Below are 19,671 nucleotides of genomic sequence, written 5' to 3' on the forward strand. Positions count from 1 at the left end.
ACTCTTGCTCTTATCTTCCACACCTTTTGCCTGCTGCTCTGCAAAAAACTCCTTCAGCTGGTGACAAAAGAGGTCAGAAATATGCATGCAGTGTGATGGAGGAGCAGAGCAGCACACGGAGCAGGTAGTGGCTCCACAGAGCAGAGGTGTGCAGAAGCAGCGAGCTACTCTCTGCTCAGCAGGACCCTCCCTGCCACCACTGAGCCCCAGCAGCTGCAGCCACTGCCTCCCCTCTTCTGTCCTGCCAGGGCACTGGCCCCACCATGAGCAGCCTGTGTTGTGAGGTCAGGCCCAGCCGCTGCATCGCATCACACCTGCAGTGTTCGCTGCGGCCCTCAGCCACCAGCATGCTGAACACGGAGCTCCAGGCAGGGAAGCTCCCTGTGTCTCTGGATACATTTCCAGGGACAGCTGCTACTTCAGGCAAAGCCAGGTACTCTGTTAGTGCCCATTGCAGCAGTACTCTGCTGTGGGGAAAGGCAGTAATAAAATAATTCTGCTGTATCATTAGAGGTCAACTTGGACTACAGCAAGTAATAAAAGATTCATAATGGCACATGAGGGGATGCACTAAATAGCCAAACCACAGCTTGAAAACATGCAAAGCTTGTTTAGATTTAGGACTTGGTTAAAAACTTGCAGTTCAGCTGGTGCTTCACCAGAAAAGTTTGCAATCAGCGATATCACTTCTGTACCAGCAATTTATGCTGCTTCTAGTATAAATTATGCCTTGCAGCAAGGAGTGTCCTAATAGGCATAGGTGCTCCCATGTTCAGGCCAGTAATCAAAAATTAATCCCCTTTCCTGATTCTGTTAGGGGCCAGTGCCAGCTATTACTGAGAAGACATAAGAAATACTGCTGGAAGCACTTTCAAGATAACACTTTTCCAGTGTTGTGACTTTCAATCCTTTGGTATTTAACAACTGCTAAATCTTAATTTTTAGTGAATTTCCAATCCTGTAAGGCAGGCAGTGGGACATGAGGTGTTTTTAAATATTCCTTTCAAACTTTGGTTAATCTTATCTTCTGTCTACATATCAAATCTGCTTTAGGAATCCTGCTGAAGTCCAGTCTCAAGGTGCTGTGACAGTGAGTTGCTCAGCCCATTTATGTGTGAAAAATCATTACTTACTACTAAAAGAGTTTCAGAAATTTAGTACAGGTATTGGCACAGTATTTTTCAGTTTGGTTATAAAAGCACTGTCCCTTCTCCCTTTAACTCCAGCTTGTCACTCTACAAAGAACAAAAACAACACAGACAAATCTCTAGCTGCTGAATTCCATCTGCTTTTCCATCCTTTCAACAGCCCTTGACAAAGAATTTAAATCAGATTCCTTTTCTCTCGTGAGCTTAAAATTTGGCTGTAAAGTTTGGCCACATCCTCAGACTAGACTTGATTTTTGGCCATCATTTTTACCAGTAAGGCACATCTAATCTCAGACTTGGTGACACTGCACTCAAACCAGCTGCTCTAGCTTTGATGCAGAAGAGGCCAATACCATTAGCATGAAGAAGTTAATGACATTTGACGTATCAGATGACTCGGTCTTGCCTTTAATCTTTGGGGCCAGCTCAGTCCCACCCGGAAAATAATGGCCTCAGGAGAGAGGCCAAAGACTGCAGAGGAGAGAAAACTTCCAGCACATCTCTGGAGGTGAGGTTTAGGGCATGTGACCGGAGCAGCACAAGGTGCAGAGCAGGTGTGAATGGCACACTCCAAGTGGCATTGCTGTGACATAAAGAGCTATGCTCTTCATGTGGAAAAGAAGGCATCCTCTCCCAATTCAAGTCTAAGCAAGACAACACTCCTCCAGCGCTCCCAAACCACTCCCCTCGCAGCACCTGCAAACAGCCGATCCAGCCTGGCCAGAGACGGACAAAGCCACACTCAGAGCACCACGAGGCAGCGGAACCCCAGAGCTGTCACAGGCAGCAGGGCTGGTCCGTCCACATGTGCCACTGCAGGGACTTGGCTCAGTGTGTACAGTCTCTTGCACTTCGCTGTACAGCCCACCATCTGGCTGGTAATTAGGAAAACAACCCTTTTCTTCCAACTGCAGTGAAACTCTGCCCCTCTTCTTTACAAAAGGCCCTATGGAGTCTCGATGCCTGACATGCTTCCAGTTCAAGTGGGAAGGAAAAATTACTGATTTCCATCTTCTATCCTTTTGTACCTCAGGGACCAGGAGGCTGCAAACAAAGCAAGAACTGCTTCTGGGGATTGAAAATCCCTGAAGCTGGTTTTTACCACCCCTTTGATCATTCCTGGCTTTCCCACACAAAGAACTTTTCCATGTATGTGGTACCTGCAACTAACACGGTCACAGAGATTCCAGAGCATGAATGGAAATGCCAAAACAACACTACTGCCCACACAGAGAAACAAAAGCTGGGAAGAACTAGGAAGCATCTTTTTTTTTTACTTTACTGGGTTACCTGTCTTAGGGAAAAGAAGAAAACTGCCGTTCCTAATGGCTCCTGCCAGATATTTCCACAACCTATCAAATCCCATGGCTCAAATAGTGAACAAATTTCTTGCTCTTCTGTAAATCCCTGCCTCATTTCATCTGGTTACCTATTGGCATTGCAAACCGCCAAATTTTGTCAACAAAATACAACGGCACTGTTGCCTACATAAATACATTTAACACTTCTTAACATGCAAAACACGCAAACAAACGATAAACGCAGCTTCTGAGCGTTCACAATGCAGCCAGTGTCCCACTGCCCAGCGCTGGCAGCTGCAGTCGGTCAAATTCAGTAACCAGGTAGTTGCCAGGAGTAAGCACAATTCCTGCACGGGACTTGCTAGTCATTAGTTTTAGATACTGCTTTGCAGCTTGAAGAAATCTAAAAGGAAGAAGTGCGTGCGCCTCTCGTTTAAGCGACAGAAGTAGAGGGCGTGCAGGAGGGAACGGGAAAGCATAGCAGAAGGAGGAGACGGGGTTTTCGCGTCTTTCAGGAGCCCCGAGGGGCTGGTACGGGGCGGGCGGTCACAGCAGCACCACAACAGGACAAGTCGCACTCCCTCCCTGTGTCGGTGGCACTTCGGTGCTGTAGGCAGAGGACGAAGCGGCGCTTCCCCGGCGTGCCCAGCACTGCGGAGGGACCCTCCGGCGACTCGGGCGGCACGCTGCCCGGCTCCTGCAGCCGAGCGCGGCTGCGGCGGGGCGCTGGGGTCAGCCCGCCGGGCTGGGGGCTCGGACGGCAGCAGCACGGACAGCACCTCCGCCTGCGCGTTACCAGGCTGAAGCCGAAATAACACGGGAAAATTAAAGCTACTCCAGCGGGCACGGAGGAGCCGCAGCCCCGCCGGCGGCTGGGCGGCTCCCGCTCGGTTCGGGGCGGCGGGTCCGGTCCCGTTGCCCCCCCCGCGGGGCAGGCGGCGCCGCGGGGCCGGGCTGGGGCGGTACCTGCGCGGTGCCTCCTCCGCCGGAGCTCGGAACCGGGAGCCGGAGCTCGGACCCGCCGGGCCGGGCTGCGCCGCGCCGAGCTTTGAAGGGGCGCGGGCGGTGCGGGAGCCCTGAGGCAGCGCGAGCGAGCCCTGAGGGAGGGGCGCGTGCCTGGCGCCGGCGCGCGCCCCGCAGCGCGGAGTCACCGCAGCCGTCCCGGTGCGCGGCGGCGGCGGCGGCACGGGGCATCGCCCCCGGGAGCAGCGGGCAGGTCACTGCCGCCCAGCCTGGGAACAGTTCCTCCCGCGCATCGGAAATTGCAGGCGGCTTTTCTAAACATTCACACGCGCACAGAACCCCCAAAGAAAACCCCTGATGGCGGTGAGCAGCGCAGATCAGCTAAACGCGATGAAAGAGATGCTTTTCTACGCTCAAAGTTGGTGCATGTGCGGTTTTGGCCTCTGACTGATACACTTTTATTGTTCTGCAATCAACTTTTCAATACTCCGGATCTGATGGTAGGAGCCAGCATTACTTCTACAGAAATGCTAGCAGAGACAGTGAGTGGAACAAGCGGTGGAGATGCTTTTAAAGAGGGAATAAGTCACTGTCTTGCCTAAGGACAATGCGGTTCAGGATGAGAAGCTGTGGCTTGGGAAGCCCGTCAAGGGGAAGAAAACCACAGCAAAACTTCCCCTGGCTTGTTTTTTGTTGTGGTTATGGTAGTTTGTTTTGGTTTTTTTTGTTTTGTGCTTTTCATGGGGAAAAAAATAAAGGTCGATTTCTGGTATATTTCTGTACCTTAAAAGGATGATTACTAGAGAGTTTCAAACAGTTAGTGGCGATACTCTCATGGAGTTATGAACTTTGTATCAAACCTCTGACACTGTTAAACAGCTCTAACTTTCTAGGTATTTATGTAAAATACAGCTATAGCACAGAGCAAATTCAGCAACCAGTAGGCATTCATTTTTGAACCTGAGAACTTTCAGTTAGAAAGTCATCAGCTCACACCATAACTTGAAAAGCTTTTTAGCCTTATACCCTGGATAACTGTGTGATGAGCATCCACACGCTTCACCTTACTGAGTGTGAAGAATCATTGAAAAAGAACCAAAAACAAAGCCTGTAACTTCCCCAAATGCTAACTTAAATTCCCAGAGGAAAAACTTGCAGAACAGATTGATGCTAGGTACAGAGATATTTAAGGCAAGACGCTACAATTATAAAGATACGAGAGGAAAAAAAGCAGCTATGTACTGAGGCTCTAAAATTTAAATAGCTGAAATGCTTTTTACTCCATATTCTGACAGCTGATGATACCTGGCAAGCAATGGCAGTGGTAGTATGATGTGTCAGTCAGCAAAGAATAATGTGTGAAAACCAGAAGTATTTCAAGTGTAGTGCCAATTCGCAGGGTTTTGGTAGCTGTATTTTATTTTCTTTAATTAGGTATTGACATTTTAAATTTCTCCTGAGGCTAAGAAATCATTTTCTGCTAAATAGTTAAATAAGCTGCATAAGAATAGAACCTAAACTTTAACTGGGAACAGCATTTGAGGCCAACGACACCAAAGCAGCTGCTTGAGTATACTGAATTTCATACTAGTATTGACAGAAATAATGTGTATTAAATCATTAAATACAGGTTTCCTTCTTCTTTGAATAAGTAAATAATTTTGCCTTTATAAAAGGGGTTGGTTTGTATATGTACAAGGCTCTCAGGTTGTCTAGGTGTAACATGGTATACAACACAAGGTTAGTAAATGTAAGTTGCACGAGGGTTAGTTCTGTATTCTAATACACATTATTTCCTATGCTCTCAACGGACTTTAAATAATTAACTGGAGTGGACACACAGGCGCTTTTTACTTGGGCTTGATTGGATCCATTCATCTGCTTAAGCTGTTCGGGATACAAACTTGAAACATGTTTCTCTTGGAAAAATCTGTTCCGCAGCTGCCGCTGTGGGGAGGTGACAGCCGGCGCTCCTCGCCTGGCTCGGCTGTTCAGCCAGCTCTCCTCAGGCAGAGGAGTATCTGGTGCTGGCTCTCCTTGCTGCTCGATCCAAGGCACGGGCACTGTGGGAGGTGGTCACTGTTTTATTACCTCCTTCTCGTTCCTGTGGCTTGCCAAAGGGAGGCCCAAGAGCCCACCCCTATGGATCTCAGGGATTTCCCAGCAGGGAGCTCATGCAAGACATCCAGCCGCTGTGGTTTGTGAGGAGGCGAAGGGGGTGGATTTTCACAGTGATGGAAGGAGGCAAAGGAGGAGTGTTTGCTAACATCCCCTAATGAGACCTGAAGTTCTTCCCTGGCACTGATGCTGCCAAGTTGCATTTTATCTATTCTGTAAAGGGGGTGTCTCCTCCATCTGCAGAATTAACAGGCTGCATGAGCTGTGACTTCCCCATCTGGAAAGGGATTCATGTGCTCAGAGCCTCCCCGCTGCTGATTTCAGTCTGGGGGTCAGCTGCGTGCCATTCTCAGACGGCTGTGACATACTCACTTGTGGCCGGAACGACGGGCACTTCGCACACGGAGCAGCGCTCGGAGGGGAAGGCAGAGCAGACGTGGCCTTGCGCCGGTGTCTCCCAGGTGCCTCCTAGTGTTTTCCACAGTGCAGAGGCTGTGGCACATGGGAATGTTCGAGGCCCCAGCGCTGCTGCCCCACACAGCAGACGCCAGGAGCAGTGTGCTCTGGAGGCTTTGCATACATTTGCTGAAGCCGTCCCGGCAGTTTGCCGTTCCCTTGCCCTCACAGCCAGCAAGGATGCTGGTCCCTCTTTGCCGCCTCCATGGCTCCCATCACCAGGGTGTGCGACTAGCAGGGCAGGGCAGGCGGAATCAGGGCATCAGACAGTAGTTATCAGTGGTTTGTTTGATTACCTCTTCCTCAGGTCAAATGCACAGGCATTACAGGGGACAAAAAAACCCATTGCTGTGTGTTTCCCACAGCTAGAGGCTTATCACTAAACATCTGGTACAGCTGTAAACTTCAGAAATGTTACTCTAAACGTTTTTTCTACAAAATAATTCAAATAGATATGTCCTTAGCAATAGGGCACTGAAATGTAAAATGCATATCATAAGTGACTCTGCAGGAACAAACAAAAGCAAGACAAATCATATAGCTCCATCAGAAAAAAACCTGGCAGCACTCAGCACATGATCCTTAATGTGCTTTGGTCAATATCTTTCTCTATATCAATGGAAGCTCATTAAAAGAAGATATTGCAGACTAACTGAGCCATGCCATACTAGTTCTTGCCAAAGCTTGACATTTTTAATACATTAATAATATGTCTGTAATGTAATGGAAAACTATTAATCAGAACTGGTTATATGCCAGAAATTTAAGCTATAATTGGCTGCTTCTTGTCAGGAGTGTCTGTTGTACACGGCTACAGCTGCCTAATGCTCAGATGTCTTGCACTCCTCTGCACTTTTTTCTTGTCAGTGCACTAAATTCAATCGATGTTATAGTCTATAATTCTGTGTAACGACCATCATTATGACTGGCTTACTTTAATGAGAATTCGTTATATGGGAAGTATTTTAGCACAGTGTGTTAAGGTAGTGGCTTGCTTCACATTATTTAGTCCTACCCAGTCCTGTTTATTAGTGGATCTGAGTCTCGGCAGTTATCAAAGGTTACAGGTAACTAAAGAGCTAGAAAGGGAGATGTTAAATAAAAACTTTTTTTTTTGCCTGAATATACAAGCTTGCAGTCTAATGATAATTACACTCAGTAACTTCTACACAGAAAAATTATATTTATTTATTTACTTACTGTTTATTCCAGCTATGACTAAGCCATTTCCAGTAAAGGGTATTTGATTTGCCATAAATTTAAAATAATTTGCGGCCTCTTCTAGAAGGAGTTGTTTCCCATTTTCATAGTGACATAGTTTCCCATAACCCTAAGCTGTGGGCTCTTGCAGGTGCGTTGTTTTCCCCTTCAAAATTGTAAGTACATTGGAAAGGAAACACAGGAGAAGGAGTGTCTTTAGAATGACACGGAAAGTGTTCTCTGAATTACTGAATTCCAAAATAATATGCAAACACTCCCACTGAAAACAAAAAAAAAAAAGAATGTAAGGTTGCTACAAAGCCAACAGTACTACCCAGCATGCGTCTTAAAGAGATTTAAATTTAATTTGGTCTTAGATATTTCTGCTTTTGTGTCAAATTCAGATTTGAAGCTTAAATATGTTTGAACAAATTGAGAATTGTTACTGCAGGAAAATTCAGATATTCTCTGCGTATTCTGATAAAATACATGAGAGTTGTATGGTAACACTTGATAAAATGAATATAATGGAAAATTGCATTTACGTCCATACAGCAATTATTGTAAATTACTTTGCTATGGAAACACAATTCAACCATCTGTTGGCATTTCATGGTGTCTGTAGTTTAGCTCAGTTTAAGATGAAGCATTATTTAAATATAGGGAGGCTGTTTGTGAATAGCTTTGAAGATAAGTTTTGAAAACGAACATTCCCAATGTGACACGTTAAGGAGCTTACCAGGTCACACACCTCTTCCCGTGGCTGTGGGGTGTAGGAGGGTTCATGGCACTGGGCATAATTTAAAGCTGGGAAGCAAAGCAGGCTGCAGAAAGTGGCAACTTACGCTTGTTTCTCAACATCTGTCCGGTGGGTCTGGCTAGATTTTAGCATCCAGACAAAGAAAGTGGGGAAGTGCTGCAGCGCCTGGCTGAGATCTCCTGCTGGCAGCCCAGCGCCCTGGCTCTCCAACCTCGGGTGGCACAGGCTGACACATATGGACTGGAATTCCTGGTTTTCCTTGTCCCTGTTTAGGGTACTTACTCTGTCTTTGCAGTTTTCCTCATACAGAATTTGGAAATTTTTTTCCTGTGTTATTCAGGAAATACATATTTGAAGTTGCTGTGATATGATTCTAGCATTTTATACCTGTAATAATATAATTCAGGTGCTACAAAGTAAGGGGATTTCTGGTTGTTTTCTGAAAAGGTGAAAGGGCATATATCTGCTGTGAAATAAGTGCTGAGTACTCCGGTACAGCCACCCTCAAACCTAAGAAAATAAGGGGGGAAAGCATTCTTATAGTAAGCTACAAAATAAGCCATTATCTTTATTAGTAGTTTGTCATCAGTGTGGTCAGTAAATCACAGTTCAAATGTAAAAAAAAACAAAACAATGGAGCAAAGCTCTTGCAATGCTAATGAGAAACATGAAGGAAATTGAATTGTACTTGCTATATATTTGTTATTCTTAAAATAATAATAATAATAATCTAAAAGAAATATGTAAGGCTTTTGGAGCTCCATGAGGTCCTCTTGCCAAGAAACTACGAGCACCTGCTAGCCCTGATGCCCATGTCTGTGTCACTTGAATAAAAGAACCTTGCTGCTGCTGCCCTGCAGTGCTGGGCTGCCTGCTCCCCTGCCTGCCTGCACCATCTGGGCCATGGCTGAATGCAGTAGTTTGCTCTTCAGTTTTGCTAGGGTGAAAATACAGTTTTGGAAACAGGAAGCTCTAACTCACCTGGAACATTATAAATCTGTCTTTGTTAGAGTACAGTTAAATCCTTCATGTCAAAATACTTTTCACTGTGAATGATTTTGGTAGTTTTTTCATTCTAGCACAGAACCCACAGTAAAGGTTATCCATATTGTACCAATTTGCTTTATATTGCATCAAATCTCCAAAATGTCAACATATCGTATATTTTGTAATGCATTGATTCTTGGACAATAACTCTTAATTTTTATTGTTTCTAAAAGGGTGCTGATGCCAGAAGAAAAGGATGATTGATGGGAAACAGACACCAGCCTACAGACACTCACCCTCTTCCTTCGGATACTGATTTATCAGTGTGTCCAGGCATCCCCTGCGAGCCCTGAACACGGAGGATCACTCAGGGTTATCGACAGTGTAGCTGAAGACCTGCAACTTCACAAATTATTATCTGCTCTTGGACATCTTTTACAAGAAGCCCTGACAGATAAGTTATAAGGCAAAGGACAAGCGCTGCATGGCTGTGAAAGGCTGTCATCAGGGCCTGGGTGGCTTCTACCAAAGTCTTTAACAAACATCCCATCCTAATGCTTCATGTTTGAGTTGGAACCTATTTTATAAATATATAAATTAGATGTACATATAATCTCTAGACTGCACATACGCCAGCACTGAGCATCGTTACGAAGCTGACATAAAAGGATTTAGAAATGTATTTGTCAAGATTCCTGTCACTTCACACCCTCTGGGTTACTGTATCCTCCGTGATGCAGCACTACCCTTCTGTGTGGGGACACTATGACGTGTGTAAGACTCAGATTTACACCGAAGAAGGAAAAGTATGGGATTACATGGCCTGCCAGCCAGAAGCCAGAGACATGATCAAATATGTAAAAGTGACTCTGGATCCCCCCGACATAACATGTGGAGATCCTCCTGAGACTTTCTGTGCAATGGTAAGGCAAGCTTTTCATTTTGCATAATTAGTGGGGATATATTTGTGATATATGGCTTCAAAATAGAAGCCCTAGAGTGCACACAAAATTATCCAAGAAAACCTGCATCATATTCCAAATGTGAAAGGTTCTGCTGTACAAAACTCTGAGCAGTACATTAAGCTGAGCAATGAGATGTTCTGTTTCTGAGGACTTGACTTTATCTGAATTCCATGTCTCTCTACAGCAACTTTTAATGTATCTAAAGAAACCAGCATGAAACTCTTATTGTGCTAACCCATAACTGGGATGGCCTTTGCCTGATCAAGAAAGATTTGCATGAACTGATTCCACTAAAATCAGTTTAAAGCATCATAGCATGGCATAATTAAGTATACTTTCCAAACAGTGAGACCAGTTAAACTCTAATTGCTAAAGCTTAAAAAATGGTGTTGGGAGTTGGGCTGTTGAAGGTTTCCCAGCTACCCAAGGAGCTGCAGCAGGTATGTATGGACAGTGCAGCTAAAATCACCTCCAAGCTCTAGCAACTACTCAGAGCTTTCTTCCTAGCTGAAACTGTAGGCATGCAAGCAAACTAAGAGACCAGAGCTCCTCATTTTACATGGTCCTAAAATAGACTGGGTTTGGAAATATTTGGCTTGGTAAGTAAATGCACAGGTATAAGAATCTGACACTATATATGTATATACACACATATGTATGTATATCAATATTTTACAGCTGTGCTGCTCCTGAGTGTTTGATAGATGACACTGTGAGAGGTTGTTTCAGTTAAAGGAGATCTTTAACTTGTAGAGAACTTCTTTGTCCTCACACACACAGAGACTCTCTTTTCTTTGTGATTGGACATTTCTGTTAAATAGTGAGTGGAAGATACTGAGTTCCTTGAAAAGAAAATAAGAGTATGGTGTACAAAACATGCACACTTAAATCTCTTAATACAGCACTGGAAACATACACCACATTACCTACATTATTTAGGTTTGAAAGACCAATGAGTTCTGGTAAGTGAGGTTATCACAACTGAGAAAAGCCTACAAGATATTTATTTGCCTGTGTACAAATCATCATTGCTGGGTGACAGCATCCCCACAGGAAGGAAATTTGCTTTTAAATGCCTTGTGGCATCATTTTCCACCACTGCTGTTCTGTAAGGAGTTCAGATCCAACCACACATACATTTAAGGCATTATTTGCACGCACGCAGCTGCTTCCCACGTACATTATGGTAATAGCCACGTGATAAATTGTTGAGCTACATGAATAAATTACATTCAGTATGAACCTTTGACTGCACCACTTGCTCTCTGCCCACTAATCCATCTCTGCTGACATGTCTTTGACACTCTAAATCTCCAAGCAGCTTCAAGCAGCCACTGTTTAAAAACAAATAGAAATCATGTGCCCCACATAACATTGTCTTGCTGGTTTTTCTCCTTAATCTTGAAATACATTTTTTCCCTCTGAATAGTTATAGCTGTGATTTAGCACTCAATAATATTTAGTAACTCATCATGTAATGCAAAAAGTTGTTCTTTTAATGAGAAAACAAAACAAACAAACCTGCCCAATAAAATTTGTTTCTTCCTTTTAGTGCAGATAAACATTGCAGCAGTTCCTATCTTAAGTAATACTGTAAGTTTCTCAAGGCCTTTGTTATCAGTATGCACTCTACTTAGAACAACAATTTTAAAGGAAAAACAACCAGGCAAACAAAAGACATTTTGATTAAATTTAAGTGTTAAAAATGGTGCCAGAGCTCCCCTTGAAAACATTTGACCAGACCAGGTCATCAGAGCTGTGATGTGGGAGCAAAGTTTGCTTGGGAGTGACCTGAGATTACAGCTGTAGCTCATTTGCAGCTTAAGCCTGTGAGATGCAGAAGGCCACCAGAATCCTCACATGAGGAGCAGAGAAAGGGGAGTAACTGGGGAAGAACGAGAGAGCACACACAGAATGAGAGTGTGCATTCAGCTACACAAGTGCAGAGTGACTCTTACACGATAAACTGTGGGATTTGTTTCCAGGATAGATGTAGATTGTACATATACACTATATTTAGGTATGCATTGGTAATGGCTGGGTTTGCTTGAAACATAAGGAAAATGACAGAAATATTTAATGGGTACTGCCCATGGCTCACAGCAGAGCGTTCTCATCCCTAAAAATGCTTCATTGTCTATCTGTACTATAGCTACCTGTAGGAATTAGATATTTCCTTCAAATAAGGTTTTATATATTTTGTAGGGCTGAGCCCTTGGCATTTTTGAGACCTTGAATTTTTGTGTTCACTTTTGGTTTTAGAAAATGAGTTAAGATAGCACTGACATACTTGGAGAAAGTGGGCAGCAGAAAAAAGTTCTTTCGTGTTAGGCATGTTCTGGTGCTAAAAAATCCCAAATTTGAAGTGACAAAGATGCAAAGGTTTCTTTTCAGCACAGTGAAGTGCCAAACTGGCTTATACAAATGCTTGGCTTTCTTTTTGTAAGTACTGGCTATGTGCCTGCCAAACCTGTACCACTGTTTTGTTATTGAAATCAGGTTAACACTGACTTGGAGAAGAACAGGGTCTTTTCAGGTATTTTAATAATAAGCAAGGGTACCAAGCAGCCAAGTCTGCTTCTGCAGGATGACAAGGAGGTTGAAGCAGCCTCCTGTTTTATTTGCTTGTCAGTTTCCTGATCACTTTACTAATTTTCTCTTCACCAAATGGACTAAGGTACTAGCTGTGTAATATAGATTAGATCCTTGAAACAAACCAGACTGAGAATTTCATTCAAGTCCTGCTGAGAGATTATGGTAGAATCTAAGGCAGTCTGTGAGAGTAGCTGATCATAATCTGCAATAACACACAATGCAGCTGTGCATTGCAATGTGTGCAAGCATACAATACAGAAGAGATGGGTGGTTAAATTGGCCCCTTACTTATTTCTGCATATTCCTCATGGCATTAAATGTTCTTATGAGTCTGTGATGAATTTGTACTTTCCTTGTTTAGTTGACAGACTGAATAACAGGGCTTTGCATATGTAAATTTGTTGCAAAATATAACAGCCCTAGCTGACAGCTAAAGCCAGCATTTGGCAGCTCACCACTTGCAGGTAGCTTTGTGGTGTCCCCCCAGAACAGCATTTGTAGGTATTATGGGGAGCATATAACAGAAAAACTATCCCACCGTTGCTTTTAGGCATCTATTCCGAGAATAATATTATCGTTTCTGGTGACATTCAGTATTGACAGCTCATGAGATTATTCTGAAACCTCAAACCCCTGGAGTCCTACAATTATGATTATGAGATTCTCAGGTTTCATTTAAAACATCATGTTTATTTCCTTAGTCCTTCTGGTTGCAGGGAAAAGTTTGAAAATGAAACCAAGGAGCTCAAAAAGCAGAAGCCAAAAAAATAATCTTCCAAATTATTGTTTGTTTAAAATCTCATCAGATTTAAAGTCATTCGGGTTTTCTACAACTTGGAAAGGATTTTTGCTCAACAGGAGAGAGGCATAAAAGAAACTTATAAACAAATAAGTGGCTAAGAGCAGTTGAACACTTAAAATTTCTAGATGTGGAATTGCATGTATCTGTAAGAAGGATGTGACAACATCATTCCAGCATAAGTAGGGCTCCTCCTGCCTACAGGATAACCAGCACTGTGGGGAAGGGTTCACTGGTCACCTCTGGCTTCCCTGTCCATTATAAAGCAGTCTCTAGTGTCTCAGAGTGAGCTACATAAGCTGGCAGAAGGTGTATGACTGCTTTCTGTGGTATTCCTTCAAGGAAATTTGGACATCTTTTGTCAGTCACAGACTTGGACTAAACATTCACAGTATTTGAGCCAGCGTGACCCCTTCCTGCAGATCTGTAATTTATGAACTTTGAGCATTTGGCATTGCTGAGAGTGTGTCTGGCACCGTATGCTTGTGCATAGTTGGCCTGGGAGGAGACAGGAGAGGAGAGAGGAAAAGAGAAAGAAGCTATTCACATTTTCAGATTTGAGCTGCAGAGACACTAAGCAAATTCTGAAGTACCTGGTGGTGCTAGTTCTTGTGGCCTGCAGCATTTCAGTGCGAAACAAATCTTCTTGAAATTCCTGGGAGTAAGTAATAGTCAGTGAAACCTGCTTCCCTCTTTGTAAAAACAATTCCACAATACTCTGTCCAGTCATAAAGAGAAACAAATCTGACTTCCTGTAATTTTCACCATCTTTTGCTCTACCAGAACAGTGTGTAGGTGGCTTCTGGCTTTCCTTCTAAAACATGTGCCAGCTATATCCCTGGTACAGGCTCAGGAACCTGATGATGCTGCTCGCAGCTCAGAGATCCTGTCGCCCCAGTCCCACCTGCCCTGCACAGGGACTGGTCCCTCTGCTGAATTCCAGCCTTTAGCATGGGGCTTGTATTCAAACCTGAACCGTGATTACTGTGCAAATTCATCATGGATTTGACCAGGAGACTCCTAGTGGCTGTTGCTGTAATTTGCAAACTGGAGATGGGTTTGTGTTACCGACCTGTGTTTGCAGCTCAAATGGCAACATTAAAATATAATTTTCTGTTTGTGTTTAGACCTAGATATCATAATACATCCCAACAACTAAAAAATGATGAAATTATCTTCAATTATAGTTGCCTGCAGCTAATTTCCTTCGTAGGTTAAATAGAAGCTTGAAAAGGAGCCTGCAGATGGGAGTCCTGTGCATTTGTACATTTTATAGAGCAGAAATGCTGATGACAGTAGAAATTTGAGCCCTTGAGTGCTACTCCGTATTTCATAGCCAATCAAAACTAAATTAAGAAACAAAGATTATTAAAAAGTATTCTGCACATGTAATTCTGCCGTAATATTATGAGGTGGACATTAAGTTTTTTTCCCTTTGAGACGTTCAGCATCATTAATATAGCATTCCTTTAATTACAAGTAGGCTCATATTCCTTAAAAAGGGGGAAATACTATGTAGCATAGATAGTGATACCAATATTATGTTTACTGAAATAATTAAATGAACAGATACTTTTCCGAGTAATGGGTAAATCAAAATGTGAAACAAAAATTATTTTTGAAAGCATTTTGGCATTCATAGATACTTTCTCAAATGAGACATTTCAAATGAGTGTTGTGCAATACCATTAGAAGATGCTGTTAAGAAAAAAGCTTTTTTCTTTTATGGGCTAAATTTGAATAAAAATAAAGGATTCTAAATTCTGTCTGTATAGTCTTACTAGATAGCACGGGGTAGAATGGGAGCAGGAAGTTAAAGATGAAGCTATTGCTACTGTATTGTTTAAAGTGGATTTTCATAGTTGTATATTTTTAAAGTATGTACAGCTCAGAGTTACTGCAGACTTCATTTACAACATCTGCATTCATCTAATTTGAACTCTTTGGGCACGTTTAATTTGTACAGCTGTTGCTTCGTCACTGTAGAGCGCCTTGCCCTTCAGAGAGCAGGGTTTTTGTTTGTGTGCCTCCTCTTAAGTCACTAAACATTTCATTGCATTGCATTTAATTTCTAATACTGTGAGCCCTGAGAGCCTCAGCCCCTGCCCATTGGCCTGTCCCCAGCAGGGCAGGACAGCTCAGCCCCACCACTGCTGGGGCTGCTCCCATCCAGCCCCACTGAGCCCCTCGTGCAGCCCCTCAGCTGCCAGTGGGGCAGGAGGGACACCAGGGACACCGACTGGCCCTGTCTGTCCCCCAGGGACATGAAGGGCATGGACTGTCGCTATGCTGTCCCCCAGCTCCCCCACACTGGGCAGCACCACCTGCCAGCCTACCTGTGCCTCTGGCAGCACCTGCTGTACACTCTGCAAAGGCTCCTTGGTCCTCATGGGAAAGGATTCCTTGGTTTCCTACAAGATTTAAGAAGATGGATATACTTAATGACAGCAGGAATAAAAAAATAGTTTGGTAAAAATTTCTGTTTTCATCCAACTGGAAGCAATCTAAAAATTAATAATTGCTCATAAATCAAAACTGAGGATTAGTAGTAAAACAGAGTTGCATTTTATTCATTATCACATATCAAGATGCTCTAGTAAATCTTTAACAACACTCTGTCCAGTTGCTTTTTTTTTTCCTCCTCAGTTACACTTTGGGTACTGGAATGTTTTCAAGCCTGAAACAAAACAAAAGCACACCCACAAAGTACTTCAGTTGTTAAAAATATTTGAGGGTAAAACAGGGTTCCTAAATAAAATAAACGGTTTCTACATATTTTCAGTTGCAGTTTTAAAGCACATGTCACTGGTATGTGTAGAAGAGCATCCTTTTAAAGAGATTTATAATTTGTAAATACGCTTTGTAAGAACAGCTGTTAAGCATTTTCTAACATTGCCTTTATTCCATTTACTACTTGCTCTTCCAGTTTGGTTTGTTTTTCCCCTGAAGTTAGCTGGGAATAGCAGACATTTTTAGACCGTTATTTAAATAACAATTGATCTTAAAAAGCAGGGAGCTGTGCCGGGGGAGATTGTGGCTCTCTGGACGAGGCTCTTTAAAATACCTGAGCTGGTGCCTCCCCCCACTGCTCCCTCCAAAGCACTGAGGTGGGTATGTCGAGGGAGATACCCAAGTACTCTGTGGGAACTTGGAGTTTTGGCTTTGTTTGAGTATGGAACCAGCAACACCAATTTTATAAAGAAATAAATATCTTCCAGTATAAAATGAATTCCCAGACATCCATGTTGAATGTGAATGGCTTGCTGTCAGTGCAGTCAGACCAGAAACATCCCCTCAGCAGCACCTTTAGCAAAGTAAAATAATACCGCTTTATAAATAAAATATTTACTAGACCTATCATAATTTGAACTGCTGCTGGTGAGGCGGAGGTGATCTCGATCCCGTGGCTCACTGCAGGGAGACTCCTGACCAGATTTGCTGGGGTGCAGTACAGCAGCACATCCCAGCTGGTGCTCCTCAGCCAGGGCAGGACAGCACATCCCTCCTGCACTGATGCGAGGAAGAGCTGGGTGACCCCATTTCTTCTCTGCTGGAAAGCCTGAACTTAGAATTTTTTCCAGGATGGCAAATCCTCCTTTCAGCAGAGTGACCTTTGCCTCCCAACCTGCCGGTGTCACGCAGGCAGCCGGGAGGAGCGGAGCTGCAGCATCGCCCCCTCAGTTTGCTTTCGCACACTTTGGTCAGGGGCACGATGCCCTCAGTCCCAAGGGAGCGTGCAGCATCAGGCTTTCCAGGCTGAAGACACTGTACAAGGAGAATTGTATTATATTTCTTCCCACTGTGGTAGACAAGTCTCAGAATGTGAATTTTGGATTTACTTGGCAGAACTGAGCAGAGATAATTTGGACAAACCTAAGCAGCATAAAACTATCTGGATAAACATATTTTTCAATCTTCATTTAGTACTTGAATGTCTCTGAACCCTAGAGTTTCGTGTCTTTTTCTTGCAGAGCTTGTACTTTGTAAAAGCTAAGAATCACTGGAAACCAAATGCAAGTTCCTGAGGCACTTCCATATATTAAAATTTCCATTTGTAAGCATTATGTTGAAACAAAGCCAAGTGAACTCAACTGAGAATTCTACAAACCTAGTGTACACCAGGACAACCACACTGGTTAGTGGGCTCCCCAGAGTCCTTTGAGAAGGAAGAAATCAGTAAGTTGACTTTCAAGTAATGATTTTAACATTTAGACGTTTATGTTACTTATAAAGCATCCAGTTCTTATGCAACCCAAATCACCTTCGTTCATTCATTCAACAAAAAATAAATGTACAAACTGAGATGATAATCTGCGCTTTCGTCCCTTCTCCTGTATGCTGAGAAGCAGAGGGGGAGAAATGCAGACAGGCATTAGCAATTCCTCTTGACAAAGTATGGAAATTACCCATCTCATTATGTGAGGATGAAAACCTGTCATTTATTTTTACCCACCAAGTTTAGAAAGGCCTGAATCTGTGGGAGCTGGTCAATTTTAACATGAGTACCACTGCCACTTTTTTTAATACTCATACTGCTTTGCCAAAACTGCCATTTTCAATACATAAAATGACGTACCTATTTAAGAATAGCTAAAACCGGATGAGAGAATCTGTTAATCCAAATATTTCTTGACTTGTTTCAAGGCCTATGAGTACTGGCTGAATATGAAAATAAAAAATAATCCCAGATACTATTAAGGCCATTGACTGATGAGATGCAGATCCCTGTGTACACTGGAAAACTCATCTCCCTAGTTAAAAAATAGGTAGCTCTGTACCTGATTTACTTGTAGAAACAATGACTGTTGTCGACATTTTAGGTATGGAAATTTCTGTTTTCACAGGTCACTTGTGGTGACATCATGTTGATCTACAAGTATAAATATAGCTAAGGACACAAAAATCCTTGGCATTGAGCTGACTTGGCAACGTGCATAACTGATTTCATGTAGCTTTGATGTTTGATGTGTTGTATTTTCTGGAAAATGGTTTTATTTCTTATCTTTTAGTTCTTCAGGCAGATTGTTTGTATGGAATTTAGGAATGAAAAAAGGAGAGGAAAGAAAAGTATGCAAATGAATTTTAATTATATTTACTACAAGCAAGAACTTGTACTATATCTGGGATATTTTATGTCAGGCTTCAGCCCAGAGAGAATTTTTATAGCTACGTATTTGTAAAACCTCTAAAAGAAGACACCATTATGATGAAAGGAGCATTTTCTTACATGTACGTGCCGTGTCTTTCCAACATCTTGGTGCATTTTACATTTTTATCTGTAAAACTGTCACGAGCCACATTTTAACTCACCAATTTGATTTTTACCAGCTACACCTGCTCATAAGACGTTTTCCTCCAGTGAAAACTAGAAACAGAGCTACTTGTGGGTGACATTAACAAGTGACTGGGGGTGGGGAGATGGTAAAAAATAAATAAAAAGGAATAGCAAACAACTACACAAAAGCCCTCATCCTCTAAAATCTGCAACATGCATAGCTGTAGGGGGAAAAAAAAAGTACAGAATGCAGTTTTCTAACCGCTAAAACAACTTTTCTACACGTGCTATTTTCCTCCTCTATTTTTAACACCAGCTTGCAGACTGACATGCCTCTTGGCTTCCTTGACCATATGGATCTGCCAAGTAGAATGAATACTGTAGGGATAGCCTGCAGAAATATCCTAGCAAGGTGTCTCACTTCACAAGGGTTGATTCAGACTGCCAAACACGTTAAGTAATGGGTTTAAGGGGTTCAAGCATTGTAGCTTCCCTCACTAAATTAGTGGGGTAAATTTTTGCCAGCATGTTTGCAGCTGAAAACCCTGTTTTACTTAAAAAGAAGTGGGATAACCCTTTGAAAATAAAATGTTAAGAACACAGAAGCTTTTTGTCATCTGAAGCAGTGGCTTTGATTTTTTAAAAAAGATACACTTCAATAACTAAAAGGAAATTAGAAGTGACTCATCATGTATATTTCATGCCTAAGAGCTACTGTTTGACTTTACATGAACAGAGCTTAAAATATGATCTTCCATTGAAATTAATGTGTCCTGTGTTAGGCAACAGAAGGACTCCTACTGACAGCAATGGATGGTGACAAAAAGCAGCTTCCTTAGTAGTGAGCATTATCTTCTGACCTGTACTAGTTTGAAACTCTCAACTAGAAACCATAAAACCATCTTAAGTTAACTGTATGCCTTTATATTCTAATATTTTTCTTGTCAGAAGCAATTTCACTGAAGTTCAGTTAGGTACAGCATTTTCAGTTTTAAAATCTTCTTTACTCATTTTACTTGTACTGGGGTTTGGATTAGTTCAGCCATTGTGAGCTTCAGTGCAAGGCTCTTTGTCCCCAGTGACAAAACAAGTTTTGGAGAATGG

General features: G+C 42.7%; 1 protein-coding gene across 8 annotated transcripts in view; it reads left to right on the plus strand.

Annotated features, from left to right (window-relative positions):
• Positions 1 to 3,422: 3,422 nt before the first annotated feature.
• Positions 3,423 to 19,671, plus strand: part of NTNG1 (netrin G1) — a 146,115-nt gene continuing 129,866 nt past the window's right edge. For all 8 annotated transcript variants that reach the window (XM_039726346.1, XM_039726340.1, XM_039726342.1 and 5 more), the window contains exons 1-2: positions 3,423 to 3,912; positions 9,167 to 9,856. In XM_039726346.1, coding sequence (XP_039582280.1) covers positions 9,611 to 9,856 — 246 coding nt within the window. In that variant the 5' untranslated portion in view covers positions 3,423 to 3,912; positions 9,167 to 9,610. The remainder of the gene's footprint in view (positions 3,913 to 9,166; positions 9,857 to 19,671) is intronic.

The sequence above is a fragment of the Passer montanus genome, unplaced genomic scaffold (genome assembly GCF_014805655.1).
Source record: "Passer montanus isolate IOZ18808 unplaced genomic scaffold, ASM1480565v1 scaffold58, whole genome shotgun sequence".
NCBI lineage: Eukaryota > Metazoa > Chordata > Aves > Passeriformes > Passeridae > Passer > Passer montanus.